The sequence below is a fragment of the Dipodomys merriami genome, unplaced genomic scaffold (assembly GCF_024711535.1).
Source record: "Dipodomys merriami isolate MVZ:Mamm:240054 unplaced genomic scaffold, mDipMer1.0.p SCAF_70, whole genome shotgun sequence".
In the NCBI taxonomy this organism is placed as follows: domain Eukaryota; kingdom Metazoa; phylum Chordata; class Mammalia; order Rodentia; family Heteromyidae; genus Dipodomys; species Dipodomys merriami.
Window position 1 is genome coordinate 6895638 of NW_027206291.1, and position 21567 is coordinate 6917204.

Below are 21567 nucleotides of genomic sequence, written 5' to 3' on the forward strand. Positions count from 1 at the left end.
TGAGCTGTTGGCAACTGGCCTGGGTTTTTTTTGTGTTTTGGGTTTTTGTTTGTTTGTTTGTTTTTTGTCAGTCGTGGTACGTGAACTCTAGGCCTGGGCACTGTCCCTCAGCTCTTCAGCTCAAGGCTAGTGCTCTACCACTTGAGCCACAGAACTACTTCCAGTTTTCTGGTGATTAGAGATAAGAGTCTCAAGGACTTCCCTGCCTGTGTTGGCTTTGAACCACGATCCTCAGATGTCAGCCTCCTGAGTATCTAGGATTACTGATATGAGCCACTGGTGCCCGGCTTGGATTTTTGTTGTTGGTGTTTTAAAGAAAAACATATGTCACTTCAGCTAGGCTCCACACCACTTTCCTAGTGATGCGAACTTGGCCTTTTCTACTTTCTTGAGCAATCTGGGCGGTGACCCTGCCACTGGCCAGGACTGGACTTGCCCATCACAAGCGGACAGTGTAAACCTACTGCAGATATGACCTCTTAGTGGGAAGGGCAGGACGTGTGGTGGAAGGGGGTGAAAACAGCCCTAACATATGTCTAGGTTTAACAATGACATAACCAATTAGGCAACAAAAAACTGTCAAAGAAGAAATCACCCCTGGGATGCCACTGATACCTTATGTAAATTAATACTGGAAAACCTCTGATGAAGTTTTCAGTAAATACTGAGGCTTGGAGCTCTTTGTAGTTCTTTGAATCATGCTTTAAGAGTGTAACAGAGCAGGGTACCAGTGGCCAATGCCTGTAATCTTAGCTACTCAAGAGATCTAGAGGACTGTAGTTCAGAGTCAGCCCAGACAGAAAGGTCTGTGAGATTCCAAAATAGCAAAATAACCAGCAAAAGGCTGGGATAAAGGCATGGTTCAAGTGGTAGAGTGCTGGCTAAGGTGAGTATGAAACCCTCGATTTAAACTCCAGTACTGCTGAAAAACAAACAAACAATGCATAAAGGGGTTGAGACACAGGGACCACATGGAGGGTGGTGGACGAGTCCACACAGAGGTGCAGGCTGAGGGGGCGCATGGGCCCAGGGAGAGTGCACAGACCCTAGCCATGCTGTCCAGTCCACTCTGATGCCTCTGCCTCTCCTGGCTTTGGTACTAGTGGTACATTCAGGGGCCAGGGATGGGGGTGCTGAGCACTCAGTGCTGACCCCCAGATCTGACCACTCTGAGGCCCCACGGGGAGGAAGGGTGCTGTGCAGAGCTGCTCAGAGTGTTTGCCATGTAGGAGAGCCGTCAAAAGCAGACTGGCCTCTGGCTCTGGGCCTCCAGCTCTGGGCCTCCCCTGGGCATAGACCAAGGCTCTCCCGTCTCTCAGGGCCACCTGAGCTCTCGGGGAGGAGAGGCTAGCATGTGGAGTACGCATCCCTCCCTGCCTATCCTGTCCCCTCCAGTGGGCCCGAGGCACACCTGCCCTCTTGCCTCCTCTCACAAGGCCTGTGTGTGCTGACAGCAGCTGAGGGCTCACCCAGCAGTATGCGTACTGGGTGGACCCTGCAGCTGCTGCACCCAGAACAGCTGGTGGCCGTGGGGCAGGGCACCAGGCAGGGCTCTCCGACGGCCACCTCCTGCACAGGGACAGAGAGACTCAGGACACATGGCAGTCTGGTCATCCTGCCCCTGTGGTCACCGGGGAAGCACTCCTGCTGTACACCTCGTGCACACACAGCTAATACTGGCTGGCTGATGGCCTCCAGGAGACCGGTAATCGAGGCCCCAGCTTGGGGGTAGGGAGGTCATGGGGACAGCAGGGGGCTTGGGGAAAGCTTGGGTGGGCTTGTGGTGGCTTTAGTATTTATTTCTTGAGAACAGCCTGTGTGGCCCGTCCCGCTCTCCCTGCGGCCTGAGCTGCCCGTTCTGCTCTCCTGCTCTCTCTGTTCAGCCCACTTGGCCCATCCCCACCCTCCCTGCAGTCTGTGTGGCCCGTTCCTCTCTCCCGCTCTCTCCATTTGGCCCTTGCAGCCCATCCCGCTCTCCCTGCGGCCTGAGCAGCTGGTTCCGCTCTCCGGCTTTCATGCGCCTGCGCCTGCCATGCTATCTGTACAGGACCTGAATGCAGCAAGGTCTCCCAACCTCGGTTTCTGTGTTCCCCAGACTCACTGAGAAAACAAGTAAGACCTGTGCTTTTCTAACTCACAGTCCAACAAAGTGATCACCAGGAAACAGGCGTGTAAAAGGCGAGGGCTGAGGTCAAGGGGAGGAGTTAGATGAATGAAGAGAGGAAGAGGGGTGCACACAGACATAAACATAGATCCTCCAGAACCGAGGGGATTGAGGGAGCAGGAAGGGTGAGAAAGAACAATGGGAGGGGTGACATTGATCAAGGTACACAGTATTCATAAATGGATTTGGTGGATGGGCACTCCTTTGTACAATTACTTAAAGAGAATTAAACACATTTAAAGGGGTTGGAAGTGTGGCTCAGGTGGCAGTGCACCAGCCAATGAGCAAAAGCATCAGATCTACCAAATTCAATACCCAGTCTTGGACAAAAAATATTTAAAACAAATCCTGCCACTTAAAAGAGCACCATGTGGTACATTAACATACGTTACGTGATGAAATGCTGACTACAATGATGAGATGAGCGCAGTCCTCTCCACAGTCACCATGTGCGTGTGTGTGTGTGTGTGTGTGTGTGTGTGTGTGTGTGTAAATTGCACGTATGTGCGCATACACACAGGTGTGTGTGCTGGAACTCCTCAGCCTCCCTCAGCACATCTCACACACAGTGCACCGTGGGGACAGAGGTGCCCTCGTCCCTGCTCAGTGTTCCAGACCATGGCGCAGGGCCCCTGTGGGGCAGACCCCAACTCTGAAGTGGAGGGTCACCTGGCCCCACCATCCTGCCAGCCAGCTTCCCTCACCCATTCTGGGGGCTGGGGCCAAAAGGTTTAGGGGTCCCGGGGGCAGGGGTGCAGCAGGAATACAGTGGAGAAGTGGTGGGTTGAGCGGAGGGATGGCACATTAGGATTATTCCATCAGTCACTGTTCAGGTCCAAGGAGCCACAGCTGTGCCAGACAGGCCTCCTCTGGACCTGGGGCCTCAGCATGGCCCCCCAGGGCATCTGGAGGGGCAGCCAGACGCCCCACACAGTGAGGTACGGCTGGAGCAGGACAGTGGGGTGAAGGCTACGTGTGCCAGGTGGCTGTGCCACCCTAGGCTGCATTCAGTGCAGGTTCGCTCTCTCAGCAGGTTGTATTGGGAAAGGCTGACTCAGGGTTGGCCTGGGCTCTGCCTGACCAGCATGAGACTATGGCTGAGAGATGGACAGGTGAGCCTGGGTGCCCGGCTACTGAGGTAGAAACCACGTACACCAGGCAACCCAGAAACTGCCGTGCCTCGCACACCGGCTCACATTTCCTTGTGCTGGGTGCCCCCGGTTCCTCAGAGTCTGCCGAATTCAGTAATTCTACTTAACAAATGCAAACCCACCCACTCAGGTCACGCACAGGCTACTGGAAGGAAGCAAGCACTGGTGTTTCTCAGAAATCGTTCTGCAACCCAAAAGCTCTGGCAAAGTCCAAGTTGTTTTTGTCCCAGGCCCGGTCAATGACCAACATCCCCTGGGTATGTTCTTGCCCTCAGAACCTGCTTACACACCCCATTAGGAAGGGCTGGTCCGTGTGCTCTGTGTGCATATGTGTGCATATGCATATGGTATACGGTAGATTCCCTTCCCTGAGCCTCATCTCCAGCCAGAGTGCTGGGTGGGCCATGGTATACTGGACCAGGGGCCTAGCAGGGCTGGGGGCAGAGTTTGGGACTATTTGGAGTCCCTGGCCTGACCCCCCCAAGCCTCCAGCAGGTAAGGCCCTCCACATAGGCCTGAGGGTCATGAGAGAAGGCCCGTGCTGCTGGGACTTGTGCCCAAGGGAGAAAAAGCCAAGAGGTCATGCCACAAGGCCAATTCCAGTGAACCTGACACTTGTCCATGCCAGAAAGCAACCTGCAGGTGGCCAGCAGAGGCTGGGAAGAGCTCCACCCCACGCTCACCAACCAGATGATGGCACACCGCAAATCCAACCAAGGGTCAACTCCACCAACAGACGATAGCACACTGCAAATCCAACCAAGGGACAACTCCACCAACAGACAATGGCACACCGCAAATCCAACCAAGGGGCAACTCCACCAAGACAACTCCACCAACAGACGATAGCACACTGCAAATCCAACCAATGGGCAACTCCACCAACAGACAATGGCACACTGCAAATCCAACCAATGGGTAACTCCACCAACAATGACACACCACAAATCCAACCAACGGGCAACTCCACCAATAGACAATGGCACACTGCAAATCCAACCAACGGGCAACTCTCCCAACCAGATAGCATGGTGCAAATCCAACCAAGGGGGTTGCCCTGTTTAGAAGCTCAATGCTGGGGATGCAGATACAGCAAAAATTAGTGTGAGTAAAGCACACATGGTCTCTGTGCATGGTCTCTGTGACCTGGCCAGAAAGGCCAGGGTGGCGCCTGCCTGCATTCCCCAGGTGCACACCGACTCCACAGGAAGCCTCCGCCAGGTGAGCTGCAGCCCATACCAGGCCCGGACTTCCTACACTGCCCCACATCCTGCTGAGGCCTCTATGTGTCAGCTGACTTTTATAGAACAGGTGCGGGTATGGTGCACATGTCACATGCACAGGGCACACTCACATGTCACATGTTCCTGGTACACCATCCACTGCTCTTTAGAAAAGGAGCTTTTGATGGTAGACTTTGGTGGATGTTTTCCTTTTTTTTTTTTTTACCAGTTCTAGAATAATTATTTGTTAACAGGAAAACAAAAATCATTCCATTAAAGCTCAGAAAAACATGATGACCCCAACAGATGCCTGGCCTTCCTGCTGGAGCTCATGTGAGCTGCCTGCCTCTCTGGAAAGGTGCTCTGCCGGTCTGTCCCATCCCAGTACCAGGCGCCAGGCCCAGGCCCAGGATTCCCATCCGCTCTCAAAGTCCAATTGCAGACATGCACATTTTCCCCACTAGCTACAGACTTCACAAAATCTCAGCGCAAACAAGAAATTACATTAGCACTCACCAAACACCTCTCAGACAAACAAAAGCAACGAACAATAGTGTGGACAGAAGGCCAGCCTCACCAAGGTACAGGCAAAGACCTGCCCTGGAGAAGGGCACAGGTGACTCCAGGGACACCCTTAGTGTCCCTGGGTGAGCTGATCAGAGCCACCAGTGTGTGTGTGTGTGTGTGTGTGTGTGTGTGTGTGTGAGAGAGAGAGACAGACAGACAGACGGACAGAAAAAACAGAGACAGGTACAGGCAGAGAAATAGGGAGAGACAAGGAGATTACCTTAAAGTCATAGATTTCGAGACTGAGTGACAGAGACTGAAGAAGACAGAGAGGGAGGAATGGAGCCCAGGAGGGCTGGGGCCTTGGTTCTGCAGTCCTGTGGACCTCACTAATGCAAAGCTGGCCAGGCAGAGGAGGCCGGTGCAGCCTGAATGCTGCTGGAACTTGCCACCCTTGCCCAGCCTTGGAGGCCGGGCATGCCCCTTTAACTCACCATTTATCACATCGGTTGTTTCATTTTAAAGTGGCAAACTTTCTATGTTTATTTGTTGTGACTGACAGTTGAGGTTCCATTCGTGAAAATACACAGAAAATATGAATTATTCATCATTACTTGGCAGAAATGGCCTCTGCAAAATAATTATTGCCAATTACCTCAAAATGCATTTCCTTCCTTTCTTAGCAATGACTGCTTCCTCTCTGTGTGCCGGTACTCCTTTTCCCTGCTGGTGGCTGCATTCCCTTCCCTAGGAACCTTGTCCTCTTAGTCCCAAAGCTGGTGACCAGCACTGCTCTCCCACTGAGGAAGCACCCGGCTCTGGACAATACTCCCAGGCCGGCCTTCCCTCGTTCGCCCGCCACACAGGAGAAATCCTGAACAAAGGAGGCAGAGGAGCACCCCCGTTTCCCGTCCTTCCGCGCAGGTACATGCGACTCCATTCCAGGAGCAGATACAGGGGCGGGTCCAGGGGCCACAGGGAGCGCCCCCACCTCAAAGGCGCAGCTGCCTGTACCATCCCCCACACCAGCCTCTACCCCGTCATTTACTTGCCAGCCCAGCCCAGGGCCCCTCCCACCTCTGCCAGCCGCAAAGGTCCCCGCCCCCAGTCACCCCAGGAACCCCACACACCTGCACGGGCCTTCAGCAGGAGCCACAGGGCCGTGATGTCCTGGGACAAGAGGGAGAGGAGGCTCAACGTCATGCCGTCACCATGTCACCAGCCCTGGCTGTCTGTCAGGGGCCAGGGACCTGTTTCCCGGAACGCCCACCTGGGGCACACAAAGGAAGGCTGCGAAGCTCCATCCTGGGCTGCCCCAGGCACGACTGCTCCCTGGGCTGCTCCTGGGCTTGCTGCAGCACTGGCCTCTGAAGGCGGCTGCTGCTCCTCCCAGGCACTCGGATTCGATGTCCCTGATTAAAGAGCCGGTGAAGCTCCCTGATCCTGCAGACGTTAACTCTTGAAAGCCTAGCAGCAGCTGAGCCTCTGGCAGCAGCTTCAGGCACCCCTGTTGCCTGTCTGGACCCCCCCTGCAGGGGCCCTGGCTCAGCCAGGTCCCATCCACAAAGGCAGCCGAGTAGGGAGTGGGCACAGGGACCTGAGCTGCAGGGGACAGCAGCAGGAGCTGCCCAGGGGAGCTTGCCCATATGGCGTGTGCCTCCCCTGACACCCGCTGAGGGGGCCTGTGTGTGCACATGGGTGCACATGTGTGTGCCTGCACCTCCCTGTGACACCCGCTCTGGACGTATGCGTGGGTGTGCACTCACATGTGTGCATGTGTGTGTGTTTTCCCTTTCACCATCTGTCCCACAGTCAGCCCTTTTTACAGCTGGGAGCAGGGCCTTACAGTTCTCACAAGTCAGCCAGCCAAGGAGTAAAGGATGTGGGACAGGAGGTATATTAGTAGGACACAGGAACCTGCCTGTCCCGCACAGCACAAGTCAACACCACGCGAGATCCAGGAGGCCCTGGGAGGACAGGGCTTGGCTCTGTGATCCACATAGGGGCCCTGTGCCTCTGTTCATAAGCTCTGGGGTGAGGTGAGGTCACTAGTCAGGGGACCAGAACTGAGCCTCAGAACCTGAGGGTGTCAGGCCCAGGCTTGAGTCCAAGAAAAGTGTTATTCCTAGGCCCGATGGGCCCATCTCAAGGAAGCTGGGCTCTGGTTGGGGGGGGGCTGTCCCCAGGCCCCCATGTCCTCTCTCTAGGGTCTAGCTCCTCCAGTGACTCTCACTCTCCACCTGCACATGGAAGTATGCACCAATTCCAGTGCCCTCCTGGTGCTAAGTATGCACATAGTAGGGGCCTGTGACCCCAGGAGTGACCGAACCCTTTGTCCTCCACAGGCCTAGCATGGAACCAGCAGGCCACTCCTGCTGGGACCATGCTGCCCTGTCCTCTCTGCTTCCCCAGGGAAGGCTCCGTGAAAGCGGGGAGGTGGGGGGAGGGAAGGGGCGGGAGGCGGTCTGCCTGGGCTCTAGGCCCAACTGCCGCTTGCTGACATTGCACCTGGTAGAATGTCTGAAGTTAAAGCTTGGGTGAAGTGAAGAACAACATTCTCTACTCAGCTCCTGACCGGTTCAGCTGACTGCTAGCCAATCAAGGTCAAAGTCTGAACTCTGGACCAAAAACTGCAGACAGGAAAACTCAATCATGCTCTGCTTCCCCGAGGCTGTGGGCCTGTGTGGCCTAGGTGAAGAGATTTTGGATGTGGAAGAGGCAGCGCTCCGAGAGGAGTGTGCACACCTGCACTCCTGCCCGGTGGTCAGGAGATGGCCAGCGTTCCTCCCAGCAAAGCCACACAAGGCCTGGGCCAGCAAGGTGGCAGCCGAGGCACACCTGACCAGCAGCCTGCCCTTCCCCCCCCCCCCCACGCTACCCCGTTGTGCCTCTGGGACTTCACATTACTCTATTTCGTGTACTATTTCCCGGGTGTTCATGCGTGTGACAACAGCAGTGGAGAGCCTCAGGCCTTGGGATTACAGAGATTAACAGGGTGGAGGGAACAGGCAGCTCAGCACTGCTTACATCACTATTAAGCCCCACGTCTCACTGCTGGTTCAATGGCTGGCAGGAGTGACACCCCTAACAACACAGGGATACTAGCAGAGAGAGGCCGCAGCACTACGGCTGAGCCCAAATACACCTCGGGCCTCATGAAACTCAACCCCAGGCCCTGGCCACAGGGAGCCATGGCTGTGAGCAGACCTTGCAATACTCATCAGACACACAGGGAGACACTGTGACAAGGAAACTATGAGGAAAACAGCCAGGCAGCTCCAGATCCTCTGTGTCCCTATGCTCAGAAAAGGCCTTGAACCTGTGTCCGGTGGGCCTGCCCCCATGGAAGGCAGGGGTGAACGCTCTATTAGGGCTAGGGTCCAAATTCCCCGGGCAGCTGTGGCCATCTCCTCTGATCACTAACCTAATGGGCCGGCCTGGGCCAGCAGCTGTGGGCTGTGGGCTGATAACAATGTGCAAAGCAAACACAGGTGGATCCTAAGTCAACGAAAAGCCACAGAAGCAGGAGACCCAGAGTGTGGACACATCGGGGCTCCCGGACTCTGCTGGCACACGAGGGCCCAGGGCCGCAAGGACAGGGTTGGGACAGCAGTCAGAGGGGCCCCAACAGGGGTCCTATCTCAGGCAAAATGTCTCTGCCAGGCATTGGGGACCTCCACTTGCCCACACAGCCCACACATCACAAGTCTGGACGCTCAAGCAGCCACTGCGGCTCTGGACTCAGCACCGTGGGTGGGAGCCCAGGGCTCGCTTGACCCTGCAGGTCTGGGGCTTGGGGCCCACCTGCGGATCCTGGGTTCCAACTCAGACTTGGCGCTGGGAAGCTGCTCTGTCTGGATCTCTCCCACTGAGAAGCACAGGCCAAGAGGATGCTACCGCCTCTGTGAGCAGCCTGCGGGGGCCGGCCCTGCATGGCTGCCTGGCCACACCTGAACCTCAGCTGGTGCCAAGGTGTGTCTAAGGTTTGTGCTTGAGTTTCGAGGGGGTGGCAGAAGGAAGGAGGCAGCCTGGGATTCCAGGAAGCTCTGGGCTCTGCCCAGACTTGGGCCCTGTCAGCTGCCCCAGCCCTCAGACCTGCATCTAGAGGAGAGATGCTTGGGGCAGATGCAGGGGAGGCAGAGGGAAGAGGTGCACACTCAAGTCTTGCATGCCATGAAACACCTCCATGAGATTTCTGTGAGCTGCATGGGATACTGTAACCCAGTCCTAGTTCCCATGCACGCACATGCATGTCCTAGATCCCGTGTATGTCAGAGTTCCCCATGGTGTTTTGAAGCCATCCCAGGCAGGAAAGTCTATGAAACTCTTGTTTCTACTAGTCACCAAGAAAACAAAACAAAGCCAGAAGTGGAGCTTTGGCTCAAGTGGGAGAGCACCAGCCTTGAGTGGAAAAAGCTAATGGACAGCCAGCACCCAGGACCTGAGTTCAAGGCCCAGTACTGGTGTGCTCACACATACACAAACACACACACACACACGCACAACACACACAGGCAGCCACGCACGCGCACACACACACACACACACACACACACACACACACAGTGCTTGAGAACAGGGGTGTGGGACAGTGACACCCAGGTATCAGGTGCACTTTCTGGGCAGGGCTGTTCACCATGCTCAGACTCTGGTACAGCTGTGTGGCTGCTCAGAGGGGAAATGCTTCTTGTGTAACTCTGTTAGCTGCACTTGTAACAAATGTGTGGGGGGCAAGAAAACACTTTTTAAGTATCAAAAATCTTTAAATTCCCTTTGGACAAGCTGACTCACTTCTTCAAACTGGTCACGAAGCTGAAAGGCTGAAAGGTTCTGATCATGACACATTTGCCACAAAGGCATGGTAGCCTGTCAGGAGGCCCACACAGCCCGGCCGTGGGTCAGCAGCCTGGTGTGAGCGCCCAGTGCGCAGCTTCATACACTTTTTTTTTTTTAATCAAGAAAAATGGTCTGGAACCACCTGCCCTGGCCCTAGGAGTAAGGTGTCAAGCAGGTGCTGTGTATCTGTGGCCCCTTTCTTGCCTGGACCCATCTCCCTCGGCTCCTCGCTGGCTCCCAGGGCATACACCAGTCTCCACCTTGGCATGACTTTCTGGGTGGCATACCGCATCCCTCAGACTCACCATAGTCCCTCTGGTTGACTGATCTGAGGTTGGGATTCTTGTTTTATCCCGCACCCCAAAGTTTATATTTCACTGCCGCACGCTGAAATTCCATCTTTTCTTCACAGATGTGACTCAGCCTTTAGCACGGTCCTCGTTGCCCTCAGTCTGGGCTCCCAGAGGTTTTGCTTGCAGCCTTCGTGTCACACGCTACACGCACGCAGTACGAAAGCTGGTGCTCTACCCCTCGAGCTCCAAAGGTCTGGATCATGGGACCTGCTGCTGGGACTGAGGGATCCAGCAGGTCCCACGGGAGACCACAGTTCCCACATTTCTTTGGTGAGAGAGGTTTCATGTCCCATCTCTGCCTACAATTCCATGGTGGTCTCTGTGGTTGAGTCAAGTTCCTGGACTGAAATTGAAGCCCCCTGACTACTAGCATAGCTCCCAGTCAGCCTGACCCCACTGTCAGTGGACACCAGCTGTCAGTGGATACCCGCTGTCTGTCAGTGGGCACTCACTGTTGGTCAGTACCTGCTGTCTGCGGTAGGCAACTCCTGCATTTCAGCTCTGCATCCATACTAGCATGTGACATGCTTTTTTTGGGTGTCTCCCGTCCCAAACCCAGCCACCCCTCCCTCAAGATCAGAACGAGCCATACCAGCCACCATCGCCCAGAGTGTCCTGTGAGCTCCTGGACAGCCAGCCTCCCTTGCCTCCTCCTAGGCATCTTCTGTGGTCTGCAGAGGTGAACAGATGGGTGCCTGGCCCGAGCTTGGTAAAGGCCAGGCTACTGCAGGAAGTGAGGACTTGATCTTGTTATCTCTGCGGGCAGCCATGTGAGATACACACAAATGTTGAGATTCTTTTATCTTGTTCAGAGCTCAAGCACAACTCACTCATCAGTGCTTTGCAAACCAGAGCTAGAGTGAGGCTTCTCATGTTTCTGACCTTCTACTGATGTCTGCCTTCGAACACTGAAGTCCCAGTGCAGCCACGCACCATGGACTAACTACAAAGTCACTGAGAGACGAGGGGGAGGGAAAAGCAAGGGCCATGCCCTAAGTAGAATGTTAAAACCAGTTTGGTGAAGAATGGGATCCGAGAAAGCTTCCCCGTCCCCGTCCTGTGGGCTCAGCCAGCCAGTCCCACCTTCTGCTCCCCATGGTTCAGGCAGGCACCCAATCTCCAGGGAGCAGGGCTTGATGAGGAGGGTATTACTGTAGACTCCCAGCCAGTAGCCTGACCGGCTCAGGCTGAGGGCTGCCCCTGCATGCCTGTACTCACAGGTAAGTTTTAGGCTCAGATTTGACTGCACAGTGCAGTCTAGGCCTTGAATAGACAGTGCTCAATGTCCACCGATAGAAAGCCACTCTCCTCAAGTAAAGAAACAGCCGGTCCCAGAGACACCTGAAGGGTCTGCTGATGGGGGGGGGGGGATGCTTGGAGACCAGAGCAAGCCACACCCCCATGCGCAGAAAGTGGCTTCTGTGATTCCCAGGACCTCAGACAAGAAAGATCTGGGTGTGAAGGTCAGCCCACTGTGTGTGTGAGGCCTGAGGCCTGGGTGTGAAGGCCAGCCCACTGTGTATGTATGTGTGTGTGTGTGTGTGTGTGTGTGTGTGTGTGTCCTAGTGTGAAGCAAGCCCACTTCATTTGTGGCCTGGGTGTGGCCAGCCCACTGCATGTGTGACCTGGGTGTGAAGGCCAGCCCACTGTATGTATGTGACCTGGGTGTGAAGGCCAGCCCACTGCATATGTGAGACTTGGGTGTGAAGGCCAGCTACTATATGTGTGACCTGGGTGTGAAGGCCAGATACTACGTATGTGACCTAGGTCTGAAGGTCAGCCCATTGTATGTGAAAGACCTGGGTGTGAAGGCCAGCCTACTGCATGTGTGACCTGGGTATGAAGGCCAGCCCACTGTGTGTGTGTGTATGTGTGTGTGTCCTTGTGTGAAGCAAGCCCACTTCATGTGTGGCCTGGGTGTGAAGGCCAGCCCACTGCATGTGTGACCTGGGTGTGAAGGTCAGTGACCTGGGTGTGAAGGTCAGCCCACTGAGTGTGTGAGACCTGGGTGTGAAGGCTAGCCTACTGTGGCATGATTTGTGGGCAGGAAGGCCAGCCCACTGGTCATAAGTGGTAAAAAGCAGGATCGATGGAAGCACAGATTTTGTCCAGTGCTCAGCATCCCCCTAACCCACTCATGGTCTTGAAGAATTTGAGGAGTGATTAATTTCTTTAAGACAGGGACTTGCTAAGAAAGCCCAGGCTTGCCTGGGATACACCATCTTCCTTCTGCTTTGCAGCCTTCTTGAATGCCGGTATGGTGCTGTTGCACCATACTGGCTGTGCTGCTTATCACTTCTGAGGAGATTTCCCAGCATTCCAACCAAATCATGCTTTATAAAACCTGCTGCCTGAGTGACATCCTCAGAGAGCATGCCTGCAAGGAGGAGCCTGTGCTCAGAGGGATCCTCCAATGGGGGTGGGAATCCCCGGCAGGGGTCAGGTCAATGGAGGTGAGCAGGGCTGGCCTGAAGCAAGCTGGCAGGGCAGGGTGTGGTGGAAGAGCTATGTCCTCAGAGCGGGGATACAGTCCTCAGCACGTGGAAGGGTAGCTGCTCTTTTACGGGCCAGGTGCAGGGCGGGGTCCAACACCAGCAGGGAGCTCCTGTGTCCGGGAACAGACTTTGTTTCCTGCCCATGCCTGCCAGGCAGGGCTGGGGAAGAAAGGAGCTGGCCTGTGGCAGCCCAGCTCGGCCTTCAGCCTTTACTCCGCTTCAGGTGGCTCAACAGACGGTGTGATTTTCCATAAGAACATGAACTGATTTTGAGGGTGCACACGAGCTAGGCTGACACACTCCACGGAGACATGCCTCCAGCCTTGTTTTTCACAGGCCGCTCTCAGGATAGCGTCTCACGTCTCATGTGAGCAAGACCCTCGTCAGAGTTCACCTCCGCTTCAGGCCAACGCGGAGATCACAGGCGCAAGCCGCTCCCAGCCTTCCTCTGTGGAGACGGTATCACAGACTTCTGTCTAGGCCAGCCTGGCATGCTGGCCCCCTAAGTCTCAGCCTCCATTGTAGCCTGGGAGGACAGGGTGTAGTGCTGCAGCCCTCAACCAGGGGTGAAGAACAGGTCTTATGACCTTCTCTGCCTGGGTGGCCTGGCACTGCCACCCTCCTTTTCTAAGCTCCTGAGTAGCTAGGATTACAGGTGTGAGCACCAGTCACACAAGGAGAGTTCCTATTCTCCAGTATCTCCACAGGGCCTGGCCTACAGCAGGCATTCAGTGCCTGCTTCCCGGGTGAGTTGAATGAATGAATGAATGAATGAATGAATGAGGGGAAGGACTAGGCCTTTAGAATCTTGTCCATTTATCCTTACCTGATCACAAAAGTTTCTATTTCTGAAAACTCCTGTCTGTAGACAGAAGACCTGGAGAGGAGTACTTGGGATGATGTTTAGGCAACTGTGGAAAGAGAGGTGCACCCCCCTCCCAAGTGGAGCCACACGTAGTCAGCTGGTCCCTCCCCACCTCAAGTGTCTGGAGAATGTCTTCATTTTTCTCCGGGGAGGTACCATGTGCAGGACAAGCCTTGGTGCTGGTTTTATTACTCAGTTCTCTACCATAGAGATGCAGATTTCCCAGGAGATGCAGTCTATTGCCCTAGACTCCAGGAGAACACCACACAGCAGGTTCCCCTCCACACCCCCGGGGCCACACACACACAGGGTTCACTGGCTCACACTGGCGTCATGACCGAGACAGCGCCACAGCTCTACAAGATGTCGTGGCTGACACAGTCAAATGAAACCACTGAACTCATATAGCCCAGGAGCAAGAAAGCAGAGCCAGCTGGGGGTTAGTGAGCGCGCGCACCACACACACACACACACACACACACACACACACACACACACACACACACACACACACACACACACAGAGCCACGTAGGAGATCCACACACACCCTCCCCCCCACCAGGCTAGGAGGAAGAGGACCAGCCCACCCAGCCCAGCTGCCAGCCCACTGTACTCCATCCCTCCCCCGAGTACTCTGAGATCTTTCCCAGTGCAGAGGACGCTTCACCTAGGCTCATCACATCACATTAGAAAAAACACAGGGGGCAGAGTAGAAACATCAACAGCCCTGAGGGGCAGCTGAGCCCCAGACACTGAGCTGAAAGGAGGGCCTCAGAGCCAGGATGGCTGCCCGTGTCCATAGAGTGACGTCTACCTCCCTGACCACCCCTCAGATTTCCTCTAGACTCCAGCTCTCTCCTCAGAGCAGTCTTGACCGCAGCCCTGTTCAACTTCTCAGCTGAGTAAGGGTACACTCTCTCCAGGGTGGGCTCAGTGTGCAACACGACTTGTACAGCAATGATGTGGCTAGATGTCATCATGCCCCACCTCGCCTGCCCCAGACCTGCCTGCCCCAGCCCTGCCTGGCCCAGGGCAGGGACACTAGTGCACAGACAGGAAGCAGAGGGTCTAGGACCTTCCCTTCCCCACAGAGGCTCTGATGAACAAGTTAGCTTAGTCTCCTCAGCTCCCTCAAGTAAAAACACCAAGCTCAGTGCTGAGGAGGCAGAGGGAAGTCCATCTGCCCATGTGCGAACACGTGGACGTGCCCATGGACGTGCTCTGGGTGCCTCACCTGCTACAGGTCCCTCCCGGGCCCCTTGCTCTCTCTAGATGGGGGGGCTAAGATTGTGAACGCCAGGACCTGGTCTGCTGGGCCACAGGCCACAGAAGGTGATTTCAGTTCCCTATTTGGCCTCTGGCTCAGCCTTTCTTCCAGCCTCGTGGGAGGCAGCAGCCTGGCTGCGGTCTGAGGCAGCACTTCTGCGGGCCTCACCACCACGTGGACAGTGGTCCCTAGGAACCAGGAGAGGAAGCTGGGCCTTTCATGAGAAACAGGGAGAAGGCAGACTCAGCAGAAAGTGCCATATAGTGGCTTCATGAGGGGTGACATGGGGGTAGCAGGGCTGCACAGACAGGCCACTCTGGGCCTTGGCGGGGGGTGGGGAGGGAGGAGAGGGCCAGAGCCGCACAGATAGGGCACCCTGGGCCATATGGGGGGTGGGGTGGGCAGAACTGTACAGACAGGCCACCCTGGGCCTTGGCAGGGGGGGGGTGAACAGAGATGCACAGACAGGGGACCCTGGGCCATGGTGGGGGCGGGCAGACAGGCCACCCTGGGCCAGGCCTCAAAGCCCGAGCCACTGGGGGCTCTGCAGGTGCATGGCCGTGCCCTCCACACGCCATCTTCTGTCCAGTCAGCTCAGATGGCTGCGTCTGGTCAGCCCAGAAGGGACCCTGTCTCTCCTCCTCTCCTTGTGTCCACACTGCAGGGCCCCCACCACAGCCCGTGGCCCCATGGGCACTCACCCTCAGCCACAGAGCGCAGCCAGGAGCACCACTCTGAGTAGATATAGTAGCTTTTCATTTCTGCCACAGAAATTTGCACAGACTGTCCGTGGGCCATGAGCGCTGTCCTGCTCCAGGCGCTCGCTGTGAGGTGCAGCTCTGCTTGCCTGGCTTTCATTTCACCATTAACCAGGATGCAGCTCGAAGGGTAATTGCTCCCGGCTAACTTCCCCTCGCTCCACCCTGCGTATTTATTTACACATGCCTGGCGGGGCCTGTGAGCAACTTCAGGGGAAGGATGAATCAAGCTGTTCTCTGCAGCCTGAGGCACAGACACATGGCTGGGGACAGGACAGGGGATGGGACGTGGGACAGGGGACGGGACAGAGAAGTGGGACACGGCTGGGGACAGGCCCCTGGCCTGGCGTTTTTCTCTGCCTGTACAGAGGCCCTCAAGTGACCTGGAGAAATGGGAGCCAGAAACTGATTTTAACCAGGCTGCCCAAAATGTCCACATGGTAACAACCACTAGATTTCTCCAGACCATGAAACCCCTTCTCACACACAAGCCCAAGGGGTGCAGTGAGAAAATGCCTTTCACTCCAACTTCCCTGAGATTAAAAACAAACAAACAAACAACAAAACTGTGAATCACAGCAAGCTGCTGCTGCCTTCCCATCCTCACCCGCACCTGCTGGCTGGTTCTAAAGTATTACAGAGAACAGCAACAGCCAAGCTGAAAGCTGCCTTTCTGTCTATTGGAGCTTCTGAAGAAATGAAAACCAAGTCTGTGAATGTAAGTCCATACTGCAGGATGGTCTGACTGACCGCAGGATGATCTGACTGACCAAAAGACCATCTGACTGACTGCAGGACCATCTGACTGACTGCATGACCATCTGACTGACCACAGGACCATCTGACTGCAGGACCATCTGACTGACTGCAGGACCATCTGACTGACTGCAGGACCATCTGACTGACCACAGGACCATTAGACTGACTGCCAGACTATCTGACTGCAGGACCATCTGACTGACCACAGAACCATCTGACTGACTGCAGGACCCTCTGACTGACTGCAGGACCATCTGACTGACTGCAGGACCATGTGGCTGACCACAGGACCATCTGACTGACTGCAGGACCATCTGACTGACTGACTGACTACAGGACCATCTGACTGACTACAGGGCCATCTGACTGCAGGACCATCTGACTGACTACAGGGCCATCTGACTGCAGGACCATCTGACTGACCACAGGACCATCTGACTGACAGCAGGATCATCTGGCTGACAGCAGGACCATCTGACTGACTGCAGGACCATCTGACTGCAGGACCATCTGACTGACTGCAAGACCATCTGACTGACCGCAGGACCATCTGACTGACTGCAGGACCATCTGACTGACAGCAGGACCATCTGACTGACAGCAGGACCATCTGACTGACTGCAGGACCATCTGACTGCAGGACCATCTGACTGACTGCAGGACCACATGTCACAGAGGCCACATCAGCACCATTTTCCAGATGCATGTGCACATTTAAAGCTACTTTGAAGACCAAGTATGGTGGTTTGCACACATACAAGGATTGAGGTTAGAGGCCAGTCCGGGCACAAAATTAGTGACACCCACATGTCAACCATTTTTCACCTGTCATTCCTGCAACACTAGCTCTAAGACTGAACTAAGGAGCAGGAGGGGAGGTGGCCACAAGGTGTCACCAGCGACCAGGTGCTCCCATGCACAGCATCCTGCCCACCATGTATGTGTGGTAATGGTGCTACAGTAGAGGCCGCAGCCTCCTGATGACTGTCCTGGCACTGTACCCCCACCTCCTCACCCCCTCCCCGCCCCCCCTCCCCAGCAGCACCAAGCACAGCAGGTTCCAGGAACGAAGTGTGGGCTCCACCTCTGTGGGCTGGGGGAGGGCAGGGCCCCTCCAGAGGAGGCCTTTGGCCTGCGGTGAGTGAGGCTCTTCTGGGAGGCCAAGCCCAGGGCTCCGCTCCTGCTGAGGCCATTTACATCTTTCAGCTTGGAGGTGTTTCTATCTCTTATGACTCACAGACAACTGAAAATGATCCAGGACAAAGGCAGTGGAACAGCCCCTCCCCGAACACACAGCACTAGAAGAGTTCACACACACCCCCAGCCTACTCCCCCAAATCCCCACCTCCCGAGTGTCAGCCATGTGCTCAGGCTGCCAACTCTGGCCCTGGGCCCGCTCCGCTTCTGTGGAGCACACAGCCTGCCTGCTGCAGTGGCTCTGGGGCCATCTGACTAGAAGCCTGTCCCTCTGGGAGCCCTGCCCTGCCGGTCCTCATATTCCCAGGATCCCATCCTCGCCCGCCACTCTCTGCAGTGTCCCCTGTTCATCTGTGCACTGTCACATGGGGATGGTACACCAGCTCAAGCCCAGACTTCACTTCTCACCAGACACAGACAGCAAGGAGCTACTGTGCAGACTCCTTGTCCCTGAAGTATCAACTGCTTTTAAACAACTGTCATGTCTGTCACGTCTGCAGCCTCCAGTGGGGATGCCATCCCAGAGGGCATCACTGCCTAGGCGATCTGCACACACACTGCACACCAAACCGCCAGCCGCCCAGCCTGCTGTGGCCAGCTCTGCTAGGTCTGGACATCCACTCTGCTCTGCTTGGGCACTGACTACCTGCTGACCATCCACCCTGAGGCAAACCTTGACCCACCTAAACAGTAGGGTGTCCGTGTAGAGCTGAAAACACCCGCAAACTACCATGAGGAGCAGATGCAAAGGGCCTAGGGCTGGCACACTGTCTCTTTGTTTCTCAAGTACCCAGGGAACAATGCCACACACAAGTACCCTAACAATGCCACACACAAACCTGAAGCTGAAGCAGCCCCAAATTCTTTACAGTGCAGGTTCCAAATCTCTAGATGGGAGACAGGCACAGGTTCCTGCCAGAACGTTAGTCAACAACGGACTTGTGTCCCGCTCACCCTCCTGGAACACCCTGCTGGCTCCTTGGGAAGTTAATGTGTGAAATATTATTCTGAGAGCTGTAAGGATTAACACTGCACTGTCCATTTGAACACGCTGCAGTGCCCATGCTTCGGACGCTAAGGTGACCAGCAGCCCCGGGCCACCTACCCACCTAACTTGCCCATCGGAGAAGGTGCCGGAGAGGATGCCTCCAGAAAACAGGCCTGGCTGCGTCCTCTTCCTGACCACTGGCACTCGTAGCAAGCAGCAGTCCAGCCAGGGCCTCCAGCCAGCCGGGGACAGATGCCAACCAGGAAAAAAGCAGACAAAGCCAGACTCAGCCTGTGTGGGGCGAATGAAGATGCCCAGTAGGCCACCTGTCCACAGTTCAGACTCCTGCAAGTTTCCTGAAGCTGTGTCTGATAGTAGAAGACACACTATCGAGAGAGGCCCGCGTACTAGGATGCCAACACCGTCCCCATCTCCAGACTCACCCGGCTTTCCCCGCCCTGGGACTCCTCTGCGTCTCCTCGGCAGTGACCAGAGCCGCCGGGCGGGCCCCCTGGACATAACCTTCTCTGCCCGGAGCCACCGGGTGGGCCCCCTGGACAGACCCTGCTCCGACATTGGGTCAATCTCCAGCCCAGGTCACGCGTGAGGCCGGCGGTGAACACCCCCGCAGGCACACTGGGAGCTGGGAAGCCGTGCGTGTGCCAGGGCCTACAGGAGGCACCTGGGCACTATGAGTCACGAGAACCGATGTCCTGGTGACCTTGGTTCTCACCGTGTCGCAAAGCAAAAGAAAGAGGGACAAACAGCCCTCCCGGCCTCCAGCCTGCAAACCCTGGGCCAGCGCCTGCTCCAGAGCACGGGGGGAAATGGTGCCGTGGTGCCGCTGGAGGCGGGCAGAGTGGGGACGGCCGCACCCACCCATCCGTGTGTCCGTGCTGGGGCTTCCTTCCTAGCACGGCTGGCGGGACAAAGTGCTGGGAGCTGCTCAGGCCAAAACACCTTCCCCACCTCAGGAAGTCTCAAGTTCAAACAAACAACCAGAGGCCTGAGAGGAAGGGAGGGACGGCTGCCGGCTTTTTGAAACAAACTGGGAAGTTCTGCAGCCAGCCAGGGGAGGGGTCGGGGGGAGGAAGCACAAGGAGCTGGCCCTGCAAGGACACTTTCCAAGGGGCTGGCCATCCCACGCCAGGGCAGTGCCAGGCCCCAGTGAGGGCTGCCCACGGGCTCAGGCACTGCTGTGGCGCTCTATTTTAGCACTGGTGGGTTTGGTTTTGGTCTGTTTTTGTTTGGTAATATTGGGGTTTGAACTAGGGGCCTCACACTTGCTCGGCCTGCTTGCTTGCTCCTCTGGTGTTTGAGCACCTGAGCCACATCTCTAGCCCTGCTTTTTGCTGGTTATTTTTAGAGATGGAGTCTAGTGGCCTTTTCTGCCCACGTTGACTTCAAACAGTAGTCCTCTGGCTCTCAGCCTCCTGAGTACCCAGGATGGCAGGTGTGAGCCACTGGCTCGGCTCCGTTTTAATAAGGATACTGCAAAGGTGCCCAGGGCTGAAGCACTGTCCTTGTCATACCATTATTTTCCTATGTCCAGGCGTAGTAGGGGACACTGAACGGGGGCCATGAATGGGAGGGCTTCTGGAAGATACCCTTCTCCGGGCACCTTGCTGCCCTTCGCAGTGGCTGGCGCACACGGGCACACACACTTGCTCTGCAGGAACCCACGTGTACACCTGGCCTCTGATGCTCAGAATGGCCTCCTCCCAGGACCTGCCCCTTTCATCTTCTTGCAACAGCCCAGGGAATGAGGGGCAGGAAGTGCCCACTGCAAGGTGCATACTGCAGCCGTGCAGAGGAACAGGGCTGCCATCTAGAATGTCCTCCGAGGGGCTGGACACATGGCTCAGTGGTACAGTGCTTGTCTTGCATGCACAAGGCCCTGGGTTCGATTCTCGGCAGCACGTTAAGTAGAAAAGGCCTAGAATGGCACTGTGGCTCAAGTGGTAGAGCGCTAGCCTTGAGCTGAAGAGCTCAGGGACAGTACCCAGGCCAGAGTTCAGCTCCAGCTGGAAGGGCAGATGCCCCACACCCTCTCCTACCCTGCACATCCACAGGAGCTGCTTCCTGCAGAGGCAGCATGGTGGTCTGGAAGACTACTACCCCAGCCTGGCCTCCTTGTGCATCCTGCTAAGAAAGCCCAGAAGAGCCCAGAGAGACACCTGGGCTGCCCAGCCACTCAGAAGCCAAAGGGATGTCCTTGACCAAAGTGGAGGCCAGGCCACCCTGTAAGGCCCGCCTCCCCGTGGGAGCCTCCTCTGCACCCACACCTGTGTGTCCAGACAGAAGCAAGTGCACGACTGAGTCGCTACACTCAGGGGACACAGATGGCCATGGATGTAGGTGCTCCCAGACCCACGCCTCTTCCCACATCCTGGATTGAGTCCTACGTGCTCGCTTCTACATCTATGGGTCTCCGCAGATGCAGCCACGGGAATGTGGCCAGGCCTGGCTCTGGGACCAGCCCCAACCCCTCTCCCTGAGCAGGCCAGCCAGAGGCCATGCACTGGGCAGTGTGCAGGTCAAGGGCCTCCAAGGGCCAAGGTTAGGTCAATTCTCCCCATAGAACTCAACGTGTTTCAGCACGTTACTGCCCAAAGCTTTTTTCAAGAACCCTCACTCTCAATCTGCTCGTTTCCTCTCCTGTGTCCGGCAGTGGCCATTTCCGCCCTGCCCTAGACAGCTCCGGTGAGAACAGACAAACACTCGGAGGTCTGAGTGTCTCCACAGGGCGGGCACTTAAATGAAGGGAGGACGCTGGGGAAGATCGGCTTTTCTGAAACCGAGTGTTTGATAGGGTGGCCTCTCGCTACCATGAAGAAAGTCACAGTATAAACTTTATTACAACCTCAGCGTCCTGCTTTCCTTAATCTGATGGAGTCAGATGCAGGCTGGGGACCGGGTAGGGGAACTGAAGCCCCAGCAAGCCGTAACCTGGTGTCAGACAAGGCTCCCTGCCTTGGGAAGGGCTCTGTACAGAAAAGCGC

The 21567-nt window shown here is 56.0% G+C and overlaps 1 protein-coding gene across 5 annotated transcripts in view; it reads right to left on the bottom strand.

Moving 5' to 3' along the window:
- LOC138817637 (guanine nucleotide exchange factor DBS-like) overlaps nt 1–21567 on the bottom strand; it is an 84078-nt gene that overhangs the window by 53663 nt on the left and 8848 nt on the right. For 3 of the 5 annotated variants that reach the window (XM_070008126.1, XM_070008125.1, XM_070008128.1), the window contains exon 1: nt 19009–19380. The exons of 1 other annotated variant lie outside the window; for it this stretch is intronic. In XM_070008126.1, coding sequence (XP_069864227.1) covers nt 19009–19141 — 133 coding nt within the window. In that variant the 5' untranslated portion in view covers nt 19142–19380. Of the gene's footprint in view, nt 1–19008; nt 19382–21567 lie in introns of those variants that run through there. One more of the 5 variants, XM_070008123.1, reaches the window with a different exon arrangement.